This window comes from Hirundo rustica, chromosome 1 (assembly GCF_015227805.2).
Source record: "Hirundo rustica isolate bHirRus1 chromosome 1, bHirRus1.pri.v3, whole genome shotgun sequence".
Lineage (NCBI taxonomy): Eukaryota > Metazoa > Chordata > Aves > Passeriformes > Hirundinidae > Hirundo > Hirundo rustica.
Window position 1 is genome coordinate 42,698,495 of NC_053450.1, and position 23,294 is coordinate 42,721,788.

The 23,294-nt window shown below is 43.0% G+C and overlaps 2 protein-coding genes across 6 annotated transcripts in view; one reads left to right on the forward strand and one right to left on the reverse strand.

The window, feature by feature from the left end:
• The first annotated feature begins 270 nt into the window (after positions 1-270).
• Positions 271-2,075, forward strand: CEBPD (CCAAT enhancer binding protein delta). The gene has a single exon (XM_040070801.2). It carries the CDS (start codon positions 549-551, stop codon positions 1,581-1,583), a length of 1,035 nt encoding a protein of 344 aa, XP_039926735.1. The 5' UTR covers positions 271-548; the 3' UTR covers positions 1,584-2,075.
• A 1,491-nt stretch (positions 2,076-3,566) lies between these two features.
• The window catches only part of SPIDR (scaffold protein involved in DNA repair), a 194,785-nt gene continuing 175,057 nt past the window's right edge, over positions 3,567-23,294 (reverse strand). The window contains exons 12-20 of one of the 5 annotated variants that reach the window (XM_040070770.2): positions 21,340-21,427; positions 18,852-18,995; positions 18,698-18,757; positions 15,317-15,515; positions 14,164-14,316; positions 8,714-8,807; positions 6,984-7,098; positions 6,459-6,512; positions 3,567-4,071 (exon numbers count right to left, since the gene is read on the reverse strand). In XM_040070770.2, the coding sequence (XP_039926704.1) occupies positions 3,937-4,071; positions 6,459-6,512; positions 6,984-7,098; positions 8,714-8,807; positions 14,164-14,316; positions 15,317-15,515; positions 18,698-18,757; positions 18,852-18,995; positions 21,340-21,427 (1,042 nt within the window). In that variant the 3' untranslated portion in view covers positions 3,567-3,936. Of the gene's footprint in view, positions 4,072-4,092; positions 6,243-6,458; positions 6,513-6,983; positions 7,099-8,713; positions 8,808-14,163; positions 14,317-15,316; positions 15,516-18,697; positions 18,758-18,851; positions 18,996-21,339; positions 21,428-23,294 lie in introns of those variants that run through there. The other 4 variants (XM_040070761.2, XM_040070789.2, XM_040070780.2 and 1 more) reach the window with 4 other exon arrangements.

Below are 23,294 nucleotides of genomic sequence, written 5' to 3' on the forward strand. Positions count from 1 at the left end.
CCCCGGGGACGGGACGGTGCGAGGAGGGCGGCAGGCGCCCGAAAGGCGCCCGCACCGTCCGGCGCCCGCGGTGGGGGCACCTCGGACCGCGGCCACCCTCCGCCGGGAGGTGGCAGCTCGCTGCGGCGGCAGCCCGGCCTCCGCGGCCGCGCACCCCACCCGCTCCCGCCCCCGGGTCCCCGGGGGTGCCGGGAACAGTCGTTCCTCATTGGGGCAGGAGGCGGGGCCCGCGCCGTATAAGAAGGGACCGAGCGGGCGTTTCACTCCCAGGTCCTGAGACGCCTTGTCCCATCCCCGCCTCCTACCGCCGCTCACGGCGTGACCCGAGCCCGGATCGGCCCCCTCGGGGAGGCGACAGCGGGGCTACAGCGGCAGCGCCGGTGTCACCGAGCAGTAGCGGCGGCAGCGGCGTGAGCAGCGGCAGCGGCGGCCCCGCTCCCACCTGCCCGCCGCAGAGGCTGGAGCTGCGACCGTCGCGGAGCGGCGTTTGGTGCCCGCGCTCCGGAGCCCCCGCGCCGCGGCCGTGCGGCGCCGCGTCCCGCTCGCCGATGAGCGCCGCCGCTCTCTACAGCCTGGACTCCCCGGCATGTTATAAGAACTGGTGCCTGGAGCCCGCCAACTTCTACGACGCCAAGGTGGGCAGCGGCGGCGGGCCGGGTCCCGCCTGCAAGCCGGGGGCCCGCGGCGGCTGCGGGATGAGCGGCGAGGAGGCGGGCGGCGGCCTGGGGGGCAGCGGCACCAACCTGGCGGAGCTGAGCGCCGCCGCCCCGGCCATGTACGAGGACGAGAGCGCCATCGACTTCAGCTCCTACATTGACTCCATGTCCGCCGTGCCCAACCTGGAGCTCTGCAACGACGAGCTCTTCGCCGACCTCTTCAACAGCAACCACAAGCCCGAGCGGGGCGGGGAATACGGCGAGTACTTGCCACCGGGCGGCGGCGCCGGCCGCGACCCTGCCAAGGACCTCGGCGCTGCCATGACCACCCTGCTGGGCTCCGAGCCCCGCACCGCCTCCTCCTCCTCCTCCTCCTCTTCCTCCTCCTCCTTCTCCTCCCGCGGCGCTCTGAAGCAGGAGCCGGACTGGAGCGACAGCGACCTCTCCTCCTCGCTGCTGCCCTCGCAGATCGCCACCTGCGCCCAGACCATCATGAACCTGAGCGGGCAGCCCACGCCGCCCACGTCCCCCGAGCCGCCGGGCAGCAGCTCCCCGTCCAGCTGCAGCACCCGCTCGCCGGGCCCCGCCGCCGCCGCCGTGCCCGGGCCGGCGCAGGGCGTCCCCCCGCCCGCCGCCGCCGCCGCCGGGGGCAAGGAGCGCGGCGGAAAGAAGTGCGTGGACAGGTTTAGCCCCGAGTACCGGCAGCGCCGGGAGCGCAACAACATCGCCGTGCGCAAGAGCCGCGACAAGGCGAAGCGGCGCAACCAGGAGATGCAGCAGAAGCTGCTGGAGCTTTCGGCCGAGAACGAGAAGCTGCACAAGAAGATCGAGCAGCTCACCCGGGACTTGACCAGCCTCCGGCACTTCTTCAAGCAGCTGCCCGGAGCCTCCTTCCTGCAGCCCGGCTCGGGCACCGACTGCCGGTAACCGGGGGGGAGCGGGACGGAGAGTCGGACTCCGGGAGACGGTGGATAAATACCTCAGAGGGCCGTGCCGAGCCTCGCCGGGCCGTGCCGCGGCGCCCCGGGCCGGGCCGGGCGCGGCAGGAGGCGCGGAGCCGCGGCGGGACCTGCCGGCCCGCGGCCGCGCTCGGAACGCGGCAGCGACGTGGAGCGATGCCTGGGTCTTTCACCACGAAACTTGCGAAAAAGGGAAAAAAAAGCTAAATATATTATTTTTTTTTCTTCTCTCCCCTTAAATTATTTTTGTAATGGTAGTTTTCGTCTTTTCTACATTTTAGTCAATACCGATGCAGCTATGGTACATCTGTTAAAAAAAAAATGATTCAAAATCCCATGTATTTTAGACAGTAGGATGGAAAAAAAAACAAAAAAGAAAAAAAAAAGACTGAGCATGCTCGACCTTTTATATCAATTTTTACAGCATTTCTAAGAATAAAGAAAAGCATTTTAAATCCAACTCTGCACTCGTTTGCTCTGTGTCGTGACAGCAGCGGGCTGGCGGCGGGGAGAGCTGTGCGGCGCGGGGGGGGCTGATCACGGGCGGGAACACGGCGAGGGGGTCCCGGAGGGGAGGTGAGGGCAAGCGCGGGGCCACTTCCCAAAGCGTCCGGAGAGCGATGCAGGGCGGGAACACCCCGCATGAGAGCCCTCGGCCGCGGTGGCTGCGAGGTCCGCTCCCCTCGGAGCCGCATCGCTGAGCCGGAGTGCTGAGTCAGGGGTTGCCGTGGCGCTGGCGGGACCGAGCGGCTGCACAGCAGGAGAGACTGCTCTGTGACCAGGGCCCTGCCAGAAATACCTTGTACTCTGTTTAAAAAAGAGACCTGGCAACAAGGACACCGTTAAAAGAACACCACTAGTTAAAATTCCTGATAAAAAAACTTCCCAAGGGGCTTCCATTCCAGATAATGCAAAGTTGCACCTACACTAACGTGTTCCAGAGCTGGGACTAGCTGTAGTGAGTCCCAGAGGTGTTGATGCACCCTCAGGCTTCAGCCCACTGCAGGAGCAGGACACTTTCACTGATCCTGGCCAGTGAAAGTGAGAGTGGGCAACTGCTGCTCGTCAAAGAGTCAGTGGTCACAAAGACTTTCACTGGTCCCTGCTAGTGACAGAGCTCGTCGCTGAGTGAGTGAACAGATCACAGAAGATCTGGCAACTTGTCTAAATTCCAGTAGTGCAGTGTTAGAGCACCTACAGCATCTGTAGGGCACTGGCAGAAAAATGGCCTGACACAAAAAGCACCTCCAGCTTTCTCAGAGACTCAAGTCTTAAGTGGTTTTGAAGGGGCAACCCCAGTCTGACATACAGACCTCTACACAGGAGTGGGCTTTTTCCTTACAGGGAGGCAGGTAAGAGACTGAATTGCTTGGAGGAGGTGGGAGAAAAAGGGGAAATAAAAAACTGGGTTATTCTTTGAGTAATCCTGACATCCATAAGGTTTTTCACAACTGGCCTGAGCTGCAGAAATGGCCAGTGTGGCAGTCTTCTGCTGGTTAATCACATATGGGACCTGTGCAAAACCACTTGTTCCTCCTCCTCCTGTGACCTGTAAGGGGCTTTTAAACACTGTGGAAGAGTAAGGGGGGAAAAACCATGCAGTCTCTAATCCTCATATTAACTCTTGCAATGCACACAGAGAAGATTTTGGCATTTATCTGATCTGCAGTCTCCACACTCCGGGTGAGAGTAGTTGTGCAGCCTACAACGCAGTTTGCTCCTTACCCATAAAAGAAATGATAATGAAACACCCGCTTTGTGGGAAGCTACAGATAACACACAACTTCTATGCTGAGAGACCAATTAGCTGTAAAACATTAACTTTATATGTGTCCAAATCTCTGTCTTTATAACAACTATTGCAAAGTGATAATGCAGAACCCAACGCACCATGCAGAGTTTCGCAGCAGGCCTGGGAGACACTGATAAAACTCAGCTTAAACCAACATTTGCTGCCCATAGCAAGGTATTTATTTCAAAATTATCAATAAAATATTTTCCATTGGCACATAATAAATACAGTATTATTTTAAAAAATCACAACCATTCAAAACTTCCAGAAAAAGATGTTTTACGTTACATAACAGCAAACACGACAAAAATTGTATTCTTAGATTCTGCACTGATCAGAAAAAATACAAGTTCAGAAAGTTGAACAATATATGGATATTTTTTCAGTGTTAGCACAACGTGCTTTATAAATCACAGTTTTAATAAACCATCTTAATGCTTATCACACTTGCATTAGGCATTATCTGTGGCACTAGTTAACAGATAATCACATTACAAAGTCCACAGATACTGTAATAGCTGACTAGAGTTCAACTCTGTCTTGCTGCAGCTTCCAGAAGAGCAATTTCCTCCAGCGCTACACAGTTGGGGTGACTGGTTACGGAGTGGACGTAGCAGTTCAACAACCCCACCTCCTTTCCCAGCACACTCTGCACCTCGTAAGTCTGCAGGAATAAAAGCATGGTGAGTAAAACAAACAGTGCTGGACATTCTGTTCTAGGCAGCGTTCAGCTGGGAAGATGCAGCGTGCAAGATCCTCTTCCAACAGACTTTTTTTTTAAAAGGACTCGAAAAATGCATTAGAACTAATGGAAAAAATGAATCTACTAGATTTTCAATAATTAGATCACACTCCCATCTCAGTTGCTGCCCTACCAGGCTTTAAAAATGAGCTGTTTAAAAAAGAAAAAAGATACTGTGACTTTAAATTCAGATTTGCTGAAGCACCCAAACACACTCCCTTTATCTTCCTTTCTGACACTTGCAGGACTTCATGTGTGCTGGCAGTGCGTACATACATGCTATACACTGATTACCTGTGCTAACTGATCCACTAAAGGAAACAACATTTTGTAACCCTTCTTAATCTCCTCCCTCTCCCCCCTTTTAACTTTTTGTTGTTCATGCATTGCCGCCACCAGCACCAACACCGTCCCTCCTGTTTAATGGTCCGACCGGGATTTCACCCACGAGTGGTGCCTGAGCGAACGTGCAGAGGCTGTGCGCTGCGTGGAGGAGAGAGGTGCAAGGCTGGCATGGCTGCACTGAGAGGAGACAGCACGTTAACACGAGAACTGGTAACACTCATAGCTGATATTGCACCTGAGAGGGTATCTCAGGTGGCAGGCTCACATCCATTTCTTTCCTTACTAGGCCTTGCCTACAGCCAGCCTCTGACTGTGCCCCTGCCTTCATCTGCGCTGTGCTTCTGTACAGGTATGTGATACCCACGGTGTTGCCTGGTTCAAGGTATAAACAATCTTTTTTCTTTTTTTTTCCCTAGATTATTTTTACCCCAGACCGGTTCTGCAGTCCAGTTCACTGTGCAGCTGCACAAACAACTCTGCTGGTGTAACAGAAGGGCTGCCACAAGGTGAGGAACAAGTGGCCGGGGCCAGTGACTGCTAAAACCAACCTCCCTGCCAAAAGAATTGATTACAGAGCTACACCCTCGGAAACTTTAGCAGCACTGGTAAAAAAAATGCCACCTCAAGTGGTATTTCTTGTGACTAATCTTTATCCCTGTGTTTCAGCCAGGGGAAAAAAAAAGTCTGAGTTGCTAGACTTTTAAATACTGGCACTATACACACTGAAACATGAAAAAGAGGTTGTTTGATTTCTAATAACTCGAAAAAGAACTATATTTTGCCAGTCTGTAACCAAACCAGACACATCCTATAAAACTCAGCACGACTTGACTGCTATTAAAGGAGCAAATGCATTTCGGAAATTTCTTGTATCTCTTTGCTTAAATGAAATATACACCCTCCTTCAGCACAAGAAAAATAATTTATTATTTCAGAGCAACTTTCCACTATAAATATGACCCACGAATCCCACTAAAAGCATGGAGCATGTGACAGCAAAATGCTGGAAGACTTGTAAGATGGGGAAAGCAAACTGACCCCAGTACATATCACCTAACTGAAGATATTTAACTGGGATGATTAAACAAGACAACAAACCGACCTTTGCTCGCATGCATGTGCAAGGGAGAGGGAAAATCTTGGAATCCTAATTGGGCTTAATGACTCTCTGAAGGCTGCTGACCATCCAGCAGCCAATGCCAGCCAAGCACCTACCCAGGTGCCTCCCTCACCCATGATAAATCTGGGTCACTGTGCCAAGTGTCAAGGTTCTTTTGATATCTCAGATTAAAGGAGCAACTACTTCACGATTACATAAACTGTACTTTAGCCCATGGATCCCCACGGCTCATGTGTGTTTCGTTCGTACAACTATGAAGGAATATCTTGCATGCATTTTGCAAATTCTTCTACTATTTCCACCTGCCAGTACTTTCAGTGTTGTGCTGTCACAAAGTGGTTGTGGCTTACAGGATTTAGAAGACCAGACCCACAAGGTGGGATGCTTGAAGGTTATCTTTGCTGTCTTTGGATCCTCAGCCAGAGAACGGAGTCAAGTCCTGCACTGCTTGTGGCAGCTCTGAGTGCTGTTTGCAGGTAGCTCTGCAGATCCACAGCTGAGCTGAAGCTGCACAGCCCATCTCTAGCATCCCCCTTCTGAAAAGGTGGGTGTGAGTCAGATGAGATGGCAGGGCATCAGCAGCTGGAAGGTGGGATTGCCAAAGGACACAGCCCACTCAAATCACAGCCTGGACATGGGAAAAACAATCATTTCACTTGCAGTGAAATCTCTCACCACTCCTAGTGCAGTTCTGAAATCAACTGCCTGGAAAGTCAGAATCTCCATCACTGGAGATTTTCAAGACCCTGCCACCAAAAATCATGGCAGAGCTGCCAACGCATTGGTACTCTGCCTTTACATTTATGTCTGTAGTTTAACTTTCTTTGGCATTCACTGTACCTACCCCATCCTCACTGGCAGGGGATGTCAGGAGAGAAGAGATTGTCCTTTGCAACAGCTGGAATGAGACAAAAATCTTTAAGTGTGCAAAGATGTTCTGTTTGCAGTCACATAGGACAAAAATTAATCATTTTAATATCAAAGAGTTTTGTTTCTCTGGCCAAGAAAGCAGAGAAGAGGTGACACAAAAGATGTTCAGAATGGAAGTCTAAAAGTACACATTCCTCTTCGACTGTGTAGACTGAGGTTTCCAAAGGCCCAACCTAACAAATCCCTTAATCTGGGCCATAGAACAGTTTGTAAACCTCAGGGTGAGCTCAATGACTGCATTATTTGAGCAAGATCTGGGAACTGGGTTCTTAGCCCAGCGAAACACAAGTTTAGTATTAGATTAAACTATGGGATAGTCTTACATATTTTAATTTGTCTTCTGCCAATACTGTCCATAGAAGTGTGGCTTAGAATACCTACGTGTCTACACACCTAGTCTCACTGCACCTGATACACCCACGCTGATTTCTTGCCATACCTTTACTTTTACTGTACTTTGAGATAGGGATGGACAACTCAAGAAGACTTCCAGCTGCATTTTCAAAATTGGTGTTGTGACAACTTCAGAGCACTGGTTGCAGTATAGCAATTCTCTGAAACACACAAAATAATGATGGAAAAACAAAGAGAAATGAACAAGCTATCAATCATAAATCAAAAGAAATAAAACCCCAATTAGTGTATTCTCTAAAATACTTTGCTGGTTGGTAGACTTTTAGTAGCAAAGCCCTAGTAGAGATTCAGTTGGTAATAGGAAATAGAATTCTTCTGCTGGCAGTAACTCTTGGAGGACCTAAGCTCTTCTGGCAAAAGGATCTTCCTTTTATAATTTCTGGAAGCACAGGGAGAGGTTGCTATTTATAATCAACCCACTTAAGCAAATATTAATCTCATAACCTCCTAAAAGTTATGGCAAAAGAAAATTTGTAGTATAGATTTGGCCAAAGTGAATTATTGACTTAGGCCCTCATTCAGCAAACGTTCAATGTTTTCAGTGCACACTTAAGTCATGCACAAAATTAAGCTCAGTTATAAGTGCTTGTTGGAAGCACTTCTTAAACAAATATTGATACTTCATTTGTTCTCCAAATGAAGCAAAAGTGTCCTTCACAGGTGAGATACTTTTTTAATTGCACTACACTACCATGTGAACATAGACACATCCTTATTTTGTGCATGACAGTATAATACAGGACACCTGGTTTTGATTTTCAGCCTTTTTGTACAACAAAGCATAAAGGGCAAATCTTCTCATCTTTAGGAATATATTATCTATTTCAGTAAGATCAACCCAACTTCTCCGTAAGCTTTTTCAGTAGAAAATCATTACTCTGCCGCATCCCTAACATGGCAATCAAGCCATACTCCCAGGAAATAACCTCCCGCCCATCCCTTGCCTTCCTGCCTTCCTTCCTTCCTTCCTTCCTTCCTTCCTTCCTTCCTTCCTTCCTTCATTCCTTCCTTCCTTCCTTCCTTCCTTCCTTCCTTCCTTCCTTCCTTCCTTCCTTCCTTCCTTCCTTCCTTCCTTCCACTGCTCTCATCCCTTGGGCTTTTATTCCACCAGGTATCTCACACTCTGCAAGCACAAGCTGGCTAGGCAGCTGCAGGGGAGGCTTTCCAAATTTGTGTCACTGTGACACACGTTCAGCGTTTCAGGGGGCAACAGGTCCTGTAGGATCAGTCTTCACATTCAGACATACTGCCAGAATTATTCAACATCCTCCTTAGAAAGGTGACTAATTTAATAGGTCTGAAATGCAACTCTTTCATACCTAGAAAAATTGTAGCAGAGATCCTAGTCCAGTACAAAAAATGAGGTGAACTGGGGATACACGGATTGACAAGGCAAGACAAACAAACACGTGTACCTGCTTCTAAAAGAACTTAAAATCAGACCTGTGGTTTTGGGGCATATTTATTAAAATTGATATTATAATGCAGTGGGCTATGAAACCTTTATAAGCACAACTGGTTTAAAAAATAGTAATAACTGCAAAATCAAACAATTTCATATCTACTTGTATCTTTCTTAATATATTAATGTAATCTTTCAGGTTTTATCAGTTCATCAGCAATAAAAATACTATGTCTTAGCTCTAGGAAGGAGCAAAGTGCAGCCTGTGCCTGCAGGAATCATTGCATCACCTGCTGCTGTTATGGCTACATCTACAAAACACCTGGAGTGCTCTGGAGCATGCTGACTCTCACCTGTCCTGGGGACACAGTTCCAACTTTCCATTGCCACATCTGTTGCATGTAGGCCAGGAGAAAGCAGTGCTCTCATTAACTCCAACAACAGTACCTGCAGAACACGGAATTCTTACAAAATGCTAATGTTAAGCCAGCAAACACAGTCACTCCTGGCTTCACAGCAGGTTTGAGCCTTTCTGACCCACAGCTGAAGACTTGTCAGAGCAAGAATCAGCTCTTCCAACAATCTCACTCCCTTTCTCCTTTGTCCACCCGACAAGGGATGACAGTACAGCAGTGTTACATTCTAACAGTATCAGAAAGTAGATAATTGACAATTATCTTTCCAAACAGGCTCGGTTCTTTTGGTTTGGATTTTACTGCTTTTCTGATTTGTTTTTGCTTGTTTGCTTTCCTTCTGGTCCTCTGATGTTTTCTTGGAAATAAACAGCTATAAAAATCATCAGGTCGAATAGCTTGATATTGATATTTAGAAAATAGAAACCAATAAGAAGCCACAATCCCTTCTGAAAACAACAATGCAGATTAAATTCCACTAACAATGGAGTTATTCTTAATTTATACAGATTTAACAGAGATTAGATCTGGCTCACAGTCTTAAGTGTGTGCGTAAGAAGGGAATGCCAAAGATACTTTGGACTAATAAAAAGGGCCTCGCTAGTTTTGGCAAGAAAAAATATATTCAGAATTTTATGAGAAGACAATAAAGAGTGTATTATATTTTATGGTAACAATATGCTGAAATTATGAGCATTATTTATAGAGAAAAATATTCACCTGTAAGAATGAAATTACACCATAATAAAACCTTGCTAGTACAGCTGAACTACAGACTTAAAAATCCAGCCTCTTTTGAGCAGGAATCTCACATCTCTATACCACATTGAATAGAAGAAAGCCTTGGAGACTATGGAGCATTTGCAGTGTCTGGACTGTAAGACAGGGTGTTAATCCCTTGCTTTTCTGGTTCTCCTGGGACAAGGAGAGAGCTACACCTAAACAACAAAACTGTAATTTCCTTTGGGAATTCAAAACAGCAAGTCTGAAGATCTGGAAAGTTACTTCTCAAATACAACATTTATGACCCAATTTCTAACTGTACAACAAAACATCAGGCATTTCTCTGACAGAATAAGATACTCTATTTAACCACTTGGACTCTTAGAGGAATAATTTTGATTCTACAGTGTTCATGATAAACTGGAGTTTGCATGGGTATGTTTCTCTTTGAATGACGTGAATGCTGAATGGTGGTGGCCAGTCACCAGCGGTGTTCCCTAAGGCTCAGTACTGGGGCCAGTCCTGTTTAATATTTTAACCAATAATCTGGATCAAGTCCACCCTCCGTGAGTTTGCAGATGACACCAAGTTGGGTGGGAGTGTTGATGTGCTGGAGGGCAGGAAGGCTCTGCAGAGGGATCTGGACAGGCTGAATCAATGGGCTGAGGCCAATGGTGTGAGGTTCCACAAGCCCAGGTACCGGGTCCTGCACTTTGATCACAACCACCCCAGGCAGCACCACAGGCTGGGGGAAGAGTGACTGGAAAGTGACCCAATGCAAAAGGAGCTGGGGTGTTGGTCAACAGCCAACTGGACATGAGCCAGCTGTGCCCAGGTGGCCAAGAAGTAGTGTGGCCAGCAGGACTAAGGAAGGGATCGTCACTCCATACTCAGCACTGGTGAGGCTGCATCTCGAGCCCAGTTCTGGGCCCCACACTCCAAGAAAGACATTGAGGTGGTGGAGCGGGCTCAGAGAAGGGCAACGGAGCTGCTGAAGGGGAGCTGGAGTTCTTTAGCCTGGAGAAAAGGAGGCTCAGTGGGAACCTTCTTGTTCTCTACAACTGCCTGAAAGGAGTTTGCAACCAGGCAGGGGTCAGCCTCCCAGGTAACAAGTGAAAGCATGAGAGGAAATGACCTTAAGTTATGCCAAGAGAGGTTTAGATCAAATATTAGGAAGACTTTCCTCACTGAAAGGGTGGTCAAGCATTTGAACAGCTGCCAGGAAAGTGGTGGAGTCCCCAACCCTGCAGGTATTTAAAAATGTGCAGATGTGGCACTTGGGAACATGTTTTAGTGGTGGTCTTGGCAGTGCTGGGTTAATGGTTTGACTTGGTGATCTTAAAGATCCCTTTCAAGCCAAATGATTCTATGATTCTATGATTTAATGATTCTTGTTCATCGAAAAGCTACCAATTAGTTTGCTAAGTGTTTCCTTCTTCATTAAAAAATAATTTTAAAACCAAAACAAATCCCCTTTCTCTCTAAGCTTTTTCACTTTCTCCCAGTTGTGTGCCATATTCCTACTGCAAGATGCCAGTGCAAGTACATTTGAAGAAAATCCACCAGGATCATACTGATGTGATTATGTCTAGTGGAGAAGATTCTTTTGACGATAATGTAGAGTTCCCTTGAGAAAACCACCAGACATCACTGAAGTCAGACCAACTCAAAGCAGCTACATGTGTAAGTAATCTAGTGACAGTCTTGTGCACCCTATACGCGAAGTGATTTCTCAGGTTTGGGATGTTAAGCTGCTGCACATCTTTTTCAAGACTCTAGATTTTGCTTGACATACACAAACCTTTTGGGAATTTTCCCAAGATCCTTCTTTTAAATGAAAATGCACATAGCCAAAGCTAGATTTTTACCTCTAGTCTATTTTTAAGGGTTGTGGCTGGTACCATTAAGAAGAGGTTGACAATAGGACACCACCTGGAAAAGCAGGTCTGCCATGTGGAATGCCAAGGAACACTTTGGTTGAAACAATTAAAACATGGAGGTGTTGTTTTGGATTTTTTTTCCCCCAGTCAGTTATCCTGATTAATGGGACAGAAAAGGCAAAAATTCAATCAAAAAAGGAAATTAGGTAAACTGACTGACCCCGTTTTAGTCCCACTATAAAGCGGAAAACTGAAAAAAAAACTCCACATGCCTGAGTAATAGCTTAAATATGAAAATATCCGACGTCAAAATTCAATCACTGTTGGTGAGTCATATACTAGGCAAATAGCATTAATCAAGTAATATTCCCACATATCATATGTGGTATAGACTAAGTAGAATTTGCTCAAAGCATGATTAAGAAGAAAAACAGTTCCGTGCTGTATAAACTGCCAACATTTAAGTCATCCTGACTGCTTCCACACAGCAAAAAGATGTTAGAAATTACCTTGCAATGCATGGTGATAAGGAAACAAATCTATTAACCCTAAGATCACAGGTGAAAACCACTGATTCATCTTGGAATGAAGAATAAGCTTTTCATTAGAAAGCAACCACAGATTTTCATTCATCTGTTGAAGAGCAACACACCCCATTATCCCAGAGCTGGTATGATTGGACCTCCCTGAAACAAGGATTCCTGACAAACTCATTGCATCTGCTTGGACGGGAATATTTTCTGCTTTGATGGGGAAGGAACCTCTGAAGAACATCCAGTCCAGAGTTGTACCAAGTTGCTCAGGACCCAGCTTTAAGTGGGAGCTTGGACTGGTGGAACTTCAGATGTTCCTTCCAAAGGAGCAGGAAGGCACAGTCCTTCAAGAAGGGGTAGAGAAAGCCTTTGCAGCCTCTTTGCTAGGTGGGAGGATGCCAATGTGCAGCACACATAGGTGACCAAAAGTACAAGAAATGAGAGGATGCACAAAGAGGAATGAATGAGGTAATATCTGCTTCTCATTGAAAGCCAGACTAACAACCCTCTGACTTAGGAGATAAGGGACAGTGCTTGAATTTTAGAGATGATACATCTCCCTCCATGCGTTACTCCACAAAAAGTATATACTCCCACCAACAAAGCAGGGTCAATGCCATTAGTTTCATTAGTTCAGCAGAAAGATGTAGGCACTACCTAATTAAAACCCAAACCAGTGAATATACCTCTTGAATGCAGTTAAATTACTTCAGTACATACAAAAGTGAGAGTTTTCATCTATATATTGCAGCAGCATAAGTATAAAAAAGGTATTTTATAGTCTATGTTGATATTCAGGTGTGGGAACATACTGATAACAGCTAGCCTGCACAAATTCCAGATTAAACAAGACAAGGCAGTAGGATTAATTTCTCCTTTTGTCATTCTTCTATCTGTAATCCAGGACAGGCAAAGCATGACATCTCCCATGTGTGTAAAGTAAGTACTTGTTTACACAACAGATCACAAAGGTGTACTTTCTTTGCTCTGCTGGAAAAAGAAAGGACAGAGGGATGTTTCCTTTACCCTACTATGAACACAGTCAACAAGAAAAAAGAAGACAGGCACTTCTCATAATCACAAAATTAACAGCAGAGAAGTGACAATTCTTAACATAACTACTGGAGAGGTTAAAAAAAAAGTCAAAAAGCATTTCATACCCAGTGACAGAAATATCTTTCAGGTAGCTGTATCAATGCAAGATGTACATAACAAGCAAGGCTTTGAGTGAAGTGCCTCTAGTGGCGCTTGGTTTGGTTTCCATTATGCACCGTTCAACATTTGTCACTGCAAGGTGCTCAGTTATTAATCACAGAGGCATTGCTAAGTTGTGGCTCTACCATAGCAGCAGGTATGTTTAGTAAAGGCTTTTCTTGGTTTCAAACTGTCTTCTCGGTCTAACATATTATAGTTGAAGAATTAATTTGAAAACCATTATTTGTGGTAATTTTAAAGTTAATTTCAAACGCTCCAGTGAGGACTTGAAGGTGTAAATGCAAAAGTGCATCAAGATTTTTCTACAAGGGCTACTGGAATAATACAAGTTAAGTTAATGAAGGAAATAGCCTTGAGGAGTTGTTGGGCTTTTAAGGACTTTTTCTCATAGGCGCTGTACAGCTGGGAGGTTTAAGAAGCTGTCTGGACAAAGCATTAGAAAACACACAGTAGAGAATGTTTCTGCATGATTTGGAAACACTAGAAAATCTGTAGTAGGAAATGTTTCTGCATGGTTAGTGGTAAGACCAAGATATTAGACAAAGCTATGATCCAAAGTGGTTGGTGAGCAAATACTGGCCACATTATGCTAAATTACTATGGTAAAATAATAAATTGTCCTACTGCAGCAAAGCTCCAGGGAAATCAGTCACTAACCCCCACCATTCAAGATCTGGGTAACATATCTTACCCATCAGCCTAAAAAATATTGGTACAACTCATTGTTGCCAACACCAACAAGGCTGGTGTGAACAGAAGGCTCCTGAAAGAAGACAGCGAAGGAAGGAATATAATGAAACAGATTGTGCATTAAACATTTATTCTGGGGTATGAGTGAGTGGGAGCAGAGCTTGGCCAGCAAAAGGCAAACAGAGCCCACAAAGCAGCACAAAATCTTAAATGTCCTAATGACCCACAGCAAAGCCATGCTTTTTTTATCCCTCCACGCTGTTTGTGCAAGAAATCAATATGAAGACACAAAAGATTAAAGTGAGCACAAATAATTAACCGCATTCGTTTCAGGCAAGGCCATACAAACCTCTGAGAGCACAAACGGAGTTGGCCTGTGTGGTAGAATCCAGCTCATCGAGTCTGACAGGGCCAGTCAGCTCACTGAGGTCAGCACCGGCAGCCGAGCACAAAAGAGGCTTTTGTAATGAGAGAACAGTACGTTCAACGCAAATAATCCTACCTGCCAAAAAAGACATTTCAACTCAGTACAGTAACAAGGAAAAAGGTGACCACGTTAATTGTCACGGCCAATGAAGACAACAATCTCTGCCAGCTACCAAACAGATGAATAGACTCCATCAGGTTTTCTCAATGACAAAATATTTTGCTTTCAGCGATACATGCACCACGCTCTTGTTACACTTTGCAACTCCCGAGGAGAAAAAGAAATCTGAATTTGAAGAAAAAGAAATTTAAAAGTTTGAACATGCCAGAAGAGAGTTTGATGCTGCCCAGATGCCACTGCATCTCATCTCTCCCTCCTGGTAATAATAAGCTTGGGCATCCCTTCAGGTGGTCCTACTTTGCTTCAAAGATTACAAACAGTAGGTGCATGCAATGCTTTAATCTCCAGAGCAGAGATTTTTGCTTCAGGACACACAGCCTTTTGAACAGCTTTGTACTTCCAGTTCATTTACATTCTAGAACTGACTGAAGGTGCGAGATGTGAACCAGCCCTGCAGCCACCATACAGAACCGAACTTGAACCCCAAAAAAGAGCGACTAAAAATGAAAGTAAAGTGAACAACCATCATTTCATGATCTGTATGGGAGTGAAGGCTCGCAGCTAAGATGGTTTAGGAGAGTTTGTAAAATTTCTCTATCTAAGGACATGCAAATTTCTTAATATTTTTGAGCCTTCTATCTGGTCACAAATTTGATTGACACTGGTCATCAGATCCAACAGCCATCAGACTGACAGCAATACTGGTGGACCTACAACAACATCACTGAATTTCTCCTTCACTTTCGAGGTTAAGCCAAAAATACAGAAAAAGAAACCTTTTCAGAAAGCTGAAATAACAATCCCTTTCAAATTTCTCATCCCAAACTTTCAAAGTCTCATCTTCAGCTGATAATGAAAGCGACCTCTCTGGAGGTCACATATTGTGGTGTCAGAGATAATCTGGGTGCTGTTTCTGGGGGACTCCAACTGCCTCCAAACCATGTTCAAAGCTTACCATTTCCCCACAGAGCATCCTTGAAGAAGACAAGTCGAGAGCCAGCACTGAGGGCCTCTATGATTTCCACGCTGAGAACACACGACGCAGTGACTGACACAGCAACAACTTTTGGAATCCCATGAACCACATTTTGCAGTGTGGAGTCAGTCACAAACAACAAAGTTTCTCTTTGATCTGTAGGAACACTGTGTTTTGACTGTGATTAGGGAAAAAAAGATAGAAATTTGTAATGCAATTGTTAATTATTTAATGGAAGGAAAGACTAAACATCTTCTTATTTAAATAACTCATAAAACTGACAGAAATTATTACAGTTGGGGCTTGTACAGGATAATGAGTCAAAGGTTTACTAGAATTTTTTTGTATTCCTTACATGAGATCGAAACCTTAAAATCTCTACCTTAAATTAACTTTCTGAGGTTGACTCTCTAGACTCTTGGCTTTACCTCAGTCAACCATCATGCTTTATGATAATTTTCTTGGACTGTACATGGGATTTGGAAATATATTTTCTAAAAAAAAAAAAAAAGCATTATATATTTATACTATCTATATGGCATATATAAAAATATAAGTGGATGGTTTTATTAAGACTTACATAATTTTTGTCTTAAAAAAAAAGAGAGGATAGAGCATTTCTCTGTGGGCACATTTTCTAGGTACTGTGTTATCAGATTCCCAAGCATAACCAAGCTGCAAAGTGGAGCTTTTTCTTTCAGTTGAACAAATATCCCTAAATATCCCAATGATGCATAAAGTTAAGGAAGCAGATAACTCCTAAGTAAGAGATATATGAATCTGAAATGACAGTGTAAGTCTCCTGCCCCAGACAGGTACAAATATATAATATCAAAGCTTATTTCATATTTACCAGTGCAAGGAACCTGCGAATTTTAAGATTCTGATATTTTAAAATATCTAAGATTAAACAACTTTATTAATTTAAAATGGTTTTGTCACTCTTTTAAATTAGTCTGCTGATCAAAAATTAATGCTTAAAACATTTAACTGAAAATTAAATACTACAACACCTGGAAAGACGTGTAGCACTTCATTCTCAGAGCTGCATGTCTGTAGCAGAAGCTAATGCAACAAAACCCCCAGCATTTTGTCTTTGGTTGAATTCTAACTATGAAACCATCAGCCACACTAAACCTGGCTTTCTGTTCATGCTTCCAGTCTCAGAGCAAATGAGGTAACTGTGAACAGCAACTGGAAAAATTCACAGCTCAGATATAGCAGTTATGCCTTAATACAGCATACGCTGCCTATTGCACTGATGTTGTTGTTTTGCCTAGTAACTACTTACATTTGGGCACCTCCTCTGCATAGATAACATTAGGACAGCTTCGAAGAAAGAACTTTTACATCTGTCCCTTGAGAATTACTAACACATTAAAAGCTGTCTTTCAGAAAAAATGATCCAAAAAGTAAATAATAACAACAGCAAAAATCACAAGTTAGTATAAAATCATCATCTTGCTATGTGTGACAATTTGTCCTGAACAGAGAGGACCCAACAGACAAATAGCAGCAGGATTGAGTTATAAGGAAGGACAGCTCCTTAACCACAGATGGAATATATTTCCTCATATTCCTTCTGAACCACAGTTCGGATTCTGACTAATAAAAAAAGCATATTTCCATTCCTCCTTCACACAAATTAAGTCATATTAATTTAAGTACTTAATACTGTAGCTACAGAGAGTAAATACTATTTTTTAAAGGTACATCTGAATCAGCTCACATAGCAGATTATTTAACAATGAATCTGAAAACCAAACCAAGCCATTGTCCCTTCCTCACTTATTACAACTTGGTGATTTTGCCTGTGAAGGGTAAAAGGCAAAAGGCAAAGGCAGCTGCAGGAAACAAGCTGCTGCTCATGACCTTCTGGAAGGACTAGGCAGGTGATACACTAGCAGCAAGTAAATACCTTTACATTCCTAGAGCATTTTATCCAGACAGTTAAATGTAAGAAGAATATCTTCTACTGCTTTTCCATCATTACTTCCGAAAAAATTATGAGCACTCATGTTGTTCACTTATAAAAATTTAGTGCTTACAGTTCAGCAAGTGAATGGCCATTAAAAAAAACAATTAATAAACCTCCTAGGAGCAAGAAAAAACCCATACACCTTTTTTTCTGCTACTCAATATTCCATTCTTCAAAATCACATCTGTTCCTGCACGCTTCATCTTTTCTCTAATTCAGTGAAGTGCTTTTACACAAGAATATTGATAACCCACATCAGAATTTTAGATGTAGACATTCCTGAATTCAAAAATGTTTGGCTAGGATGCCCCAAGTCTGCAATTTTATTTAATTTTTCACTGGAAGAGGTTTCTTGGAAATAGGAATTCACGCATGTACGTGCCCATCTTTCTGCTGGCACACTGATGATCCCATCCAGCTAGCCCTAATTCCATGCTTGCAAATGCTCTGTTACATTCTCAACTAGCATGGAGAAAATACAAGGGATACCTCTCATCTCAGTAGTTAAAAGTACTCCCTGCCTAAAAATTAAATCATAATTCATTGGCTTTTGAAGCAAAAGGACAAGACCTAAATTAAATTTATGTCTCAAACTTGTGGGAAGCATCTCCAGCTATTTTGCTGGCCGTTCTGGAATTTCTTTGTCTTTGGTTCATATGCTTTGATTCACACTTTGTTTCTTGTGGAGCTGATGGACAATTGCAAATTATTCTCTGCTAGAATTCAGTGCTGGCTGTACTGAGGATCCAGTCGCCGGGAAAAAATAAATAAATCAGCAACAAAAAAACCCCTCCTTTAACTACTAGGGGAGCTAGCAACATTTTGAAAGAACATCATAGCATCACTCAGAAACAAATAAAACATAACTGTAAGCTTTCTGGCACAGTATGGACGGCAGATGTATTTACCTAAGAGTGCCTCCCTTTCACTACTTACTGCACCATAAAAGCCAAATTTGCCTGAGGGGCTTCTATGGAAGTCAATGAAAATCACCCACACACTTGTACGAAAAGAGCAAAACTGTATTTTTATTAACCATCATCTCTTTCCACTCTATCCCCCAACACCCAACTGACTGGGAGCTTCTTGCTACGATTCTAACTCAGCTAACTTCCTGTGAGGTCCCTCTCCAGAGTGCAGTATTATCTCTGGTTGGATAGCAATTTGTTCAGGAATAATTCACTTTCTAGACTGAATGGCATTGAAACTGGTGATGCAGTTTGTTTTACCTTTCAGAAGCATTTTACGCACGGTGATAATTGGGCCCATGCAATTCTTGAAGATAATCCTGGCATTGGGGTCACCCCTAAACAAGATGAATCTTCTTCACACAGACATTATGCTGATTTTATGTTGAATTCATTGCTAAATAAAAAGATTACCTGCAGCCTTCGATAAAGCACTTGGGCCCAGAAGCTACACCGCTCGTTACAACCATCGATCTGAAAATAGTGCAAAGATAGGGAGTGAGACAACTGCTACACCAGAAACCCAGTGGTAAGGAGTGTTTGTTATCTGATTTGTAAAGCAGATTACCCGAAGAATTTCCTTTAGACCATGAACAGCTGGTGGCTGGTACAAATTAGAAATCTGTTCTTCCTCATCCACTTCCACATGTATTTCACCAGACTGAACAGTAAGAATGTAACAGAAGCTGGGAGGAGGAAGATCAGTTGTCATCTATTAAAAAATAAGAAAAAGAAATGCGACCATAAAAAAAGGCACTTTAATTTAGCCACTCAAGTTTTACAGTAATAGGCAAAATGAACAAAACAATTTACATTTTAAGATGGATGGGGAAACAAAATTATATGGTTAATAACAAGCACTCTGATGTAAAAGCTGAGTTAACAAACCAACAGTCACAAGTTATAAGTGAAATCAGCTTGTGTGTATCATTCTTTCCATAATCTAACGTTGATCCTCATCACAAAAAGAACTCATAACTCGGCATACTTGGCAAACACAGTGACTATTTCAAGGTGCTTTTTGTTGTTTTGTGTATTTTTATTATGACTGGTAGGAGTGTGTCGATTAGTGGTGGTTGGTTTTGGTGTTGTTTTTTTTTTTTTTTAAATATCCATAGCTTTTCTGAGATTTGGGGACTTTTGCATGTGGGTGGGTTTCTGTGATAGTAAACAGCTGCCGAACTTTTAAAGCTGCCAAATTAAATCCAGGGCAGCACAAGGAGATAATGAAGAACAGGAATGCAAGAGCTGCAAGAACTGCTCTCTTTGTGGTATGCCAGATTTTTCTTTTCCCCTTAAAAAGTACCATGACGTAACAACTTTATCAATCACCACTTAGAGAGGTCCCAAGCTGGAAAGACTTCTCAGAAAAGACAAGACAATGCTAGAAGATAATTTTTATTGCAAATATGGTAAAATTCTCTTTTAGCAACGTTTGTTGTTAATAAAACATTTAATTTAATAGAAGAAATATGAATATATTAAAGACAAGTTGCCCACCCATTAAAAAGAATCCGCTTAAAGGAAAACAAAAGCAAATGAAGCTGATACCCAAACTCTGCCTGCCTCTGACAGCATTAAAGAAGGTATTTGAATGTACATACGGCTCAAAAGAAATCCATTCCACAGATCACTTCCCAACAACATTACCTTCGTGCTGGCAATATTATTTATGTACCAATGTATCAAACTGCTTCCATAAAACTGTGCATAAACCTATACTGCTTGTATGAAGAAAAACGTATCTCAATTGAAAGAACTCCAGCCAGCCAAAAATGCGGAGCATCAGAATGCAAGCTGTGGTTCTTTGTGAAATTAATTTCTATTTCAAGGCCACGACAGAAGTGTAAATTACATGGTTATGGCAAGTTTCCTCCATTTTTATATTGCTAATAAAACAGAAAAAATGAAGAAATAACAAGTCATAACAACACTGAACGACATTTGAGAGCTTTGCCTCAGCCATAGATATTCCCATTCTGTTGCCCACATTATTTTAATGCACAAACTCATCCATTCATCTGAGATTTTCAAAATATTTTGATGAAAGGGAGAATCAAAGAGAGCACAGCTCTTTCATTCAGTTTCAGTCTCAATTTTATTTTTAACTGAGGTCTGAGTTTTTTGTTCTTCGATATAAACCCCTGCACGATGAAAAGAACACTCTGCATTGCAGAGGAAAGATTCCTGGACTTTAGAAATAACTAGTAATACCCATCTTCAATATTCCCTAGTTTTGAAACTTGTTTATGTCCAGCTTTCTCTTTTTTTTTTTTTTTTTTTTTTTTTTTCATATTGACTCCTTTGGTCTAAAACCAATTTTTGATACCACTTACTTCTTCCCAAAGAACAGCCTATACAAGAACATCAAGAAAGCCCAAGCACTCAACTACCCATTCTTAAATGGTCTCATATTACCAAAATGATTTGATGTGACAGAACACCTTTTCAAAGTCAAAAACTAACTGAAGTAAAATTACAGATGTGATTTCAGCTTTGCAAATATATAGCAACATACTTCCTATCCCCTAAAACCACAGAAACTTTCATTAATCTTTAGTAATTAATTTTATGCTCATCCTTCTGACCTCACATGAAACAAGTATCAGTCATAAGTCATCCTAACTAGTAAGAGACCTGATTCCAGCAGTCATTATCTTCACAGAAGTTGATCTTCAGAAAAGTGCTTTCAAACCTAAGGCTGAAAAGTGCTTTTAAAGAATGATTTAACATCCTTATATACAGATTTCTCAGCAGATTCCATGATACCTAGTATCTCTTTACTCCTGCAAGGAGAAGAGAGGAAGAATTTGCCTGGACATCTTATCATTCTAACTCTAGAGGATTAATAAGGGGCTAATTGCATCCTTTTGGGGAGATGCTGCTGATCCAGAGGGCCTCAGGTTACCCTGGGAGGTTGTCAGAATAAGTAAAAGAAAACTTGGTAGGTAAAAAGAGGGAGAAGGGTCTTGATTCCCAAAGTAAACATGATTATACCACCACCAAAAATACTAGCTGTGAGTGAAAAAATTCATATCCATAACAACAAAACTTACCATTTCAGAGTCTTGGCTTTGTCCAGGAACTTTTACCGGCACTACTGGAGGCCACAGACTGTCTATCAGACTAAACAGTCCTAATGCCCTTCAAAGAGACCAAGAAAATCAGGTTTAAAATGCTTTCCAGTGTTACACATTATATTAAGAAAGATTCATTAAGAAATGTAATCTAAACCATTGCACGATTATGAAAACAATTTAAAATCATATTTGTTTTCTGGAAGCTGGTTTTGATTTGGTCTAGTTAAATCTCCATCGCTTCTGCTGCCGGGTGGAGAGGGAGGGAAGGGATATATCACATCCAGTGACAAGCAAGCCACGTTTAATCCTTTGCCACAAACAGCTTGCTACACGATAGAGTTCAGGGGAACTGGGGTAAATGCTAGCTTGGGAAGGACACAGATATCAGCACAACTTCTTTTAAAAAGTACCTTTTAGCTATTTAACTATTAAAACATCTTAATTTCTACTGGTTTTGGGGTTTTTTTTTGGGGGGGGGTGCTGTATGTGTGTGCTTTTTGCCGGTTTTTGTTGTTGTTGTTGCTGATTGTAACTGCTTTCAAGAAAGTCAGCAATTATCAGATACAGAGAAACAACAGGCAAGATTTTGTTAACTACATGTGCAGAGAACGATCTCCTTCCTACACAGCTGCTCGCCCAGTTATGGTTTGTGTCCATTAATTTTTGCAAGTTTCACACTTTTGATTTAAAAAACAATCATAAAATCAACACTCAATCACTTTAAGGTAAGATGTTGACCACTCTTTAGCAAACCAAGCTGTACTTTGCAGCAGTTCAGCGGCTGCCTTGTGAGTTGATGGAACATCTTTTCTGGACAGGCAGGAGTAGCAGAGGGAGGGGAAATAGCTACAGATAACTAACTTGAAGAGGCATGCATATTTGAGTTAAAGCTCTGAGTTATCTTGCCCCAGTTCTCTGTTCTGTGCAGCTGAAGCACAGAGATCTGGATTTTAACCCCACACTGCCCCCAAGTTGTCTGTTCCTCTAATTAAGAAAACCACTGTTTCTGAAACAACTCTAAAAAATGAAGTCCAAAACTTGTTAGAAGTAATTATTAACTTCTAAACCCAACTGTTTAGAAGGAAACCACATACCCTGTTTACAGGGCTGAAGCACGTTGCAATGTGCTGCTTCTCTTCAAGGGGTCATGGAAACTTTCCTTTTAAAGTTCTGCTTTTAGCTCACTTCTGCTTAAGCTTTTCTGCATTTCCTTAGTCCTTCTCTGGATTCTTAGACTTTGGGTGTCTCCAATGAGCTTCTCAGCATGGTTTTTCTCTGCCTGTGATTCAGTGTTAATAGTGATGGCCTTGGACCAGCTCTGCAAGAAGTTTTATGGCTGTAAATCTCAGAGGAGATCTTGGGGAATACAGCTTCAGGCTCACAACCCAGGTAACAAGCTGGCAGACTAAAAAGACATTGTTGCTACCTGTAGTTGTGTTCTCCACATGAATGTACAGACTAGAGACACAAAAGTGCTGCTTTTTTACAGAAATAGACTTCCTTACTTACAAAGCATCACCCCCAAGTCTGTAAAAGGAGAGAGACTGGGGTAGTTTTCAAGTTTGGAAGGGTTTTTTTTCATTTTAGTGTGGGGTTTTTGTTTGTTTTTGTTTTTTAACACTGATGACACAACAACACACAAAGCAATATTCCCTAGGTCCTAAAGATACTTTACAGCACACTGACCGCTTCTTGAATGCTTTACTGGGGCAAGACTTTCCGGTCTGTATTGTACAGAATGATATATGACACAAGGAAGGCCAATGCCCAGAGGAACTAACTGGTCTTGCTAACTGGGAGATGACAAAGGAGAGCTACAAAACAAGAGCAGAGCCTCCTGTACAACCCAGGCAGTTACACAAGTGGCCTTCCTCACACGACCCTCAGCACAAGGTCGGAGCACAGACACGAATGTACCACAAACTGTGTGC

Bases quoted from the DNA above. Each gene is read 5' to 3' on its own strand.
- CEBPD (XM_040070801.2), top strand. From the start codon at position 549: ATGAGCGCCGCCGCTCTCTACAGCCTGGACTCCCCGGCATGTTATAAG.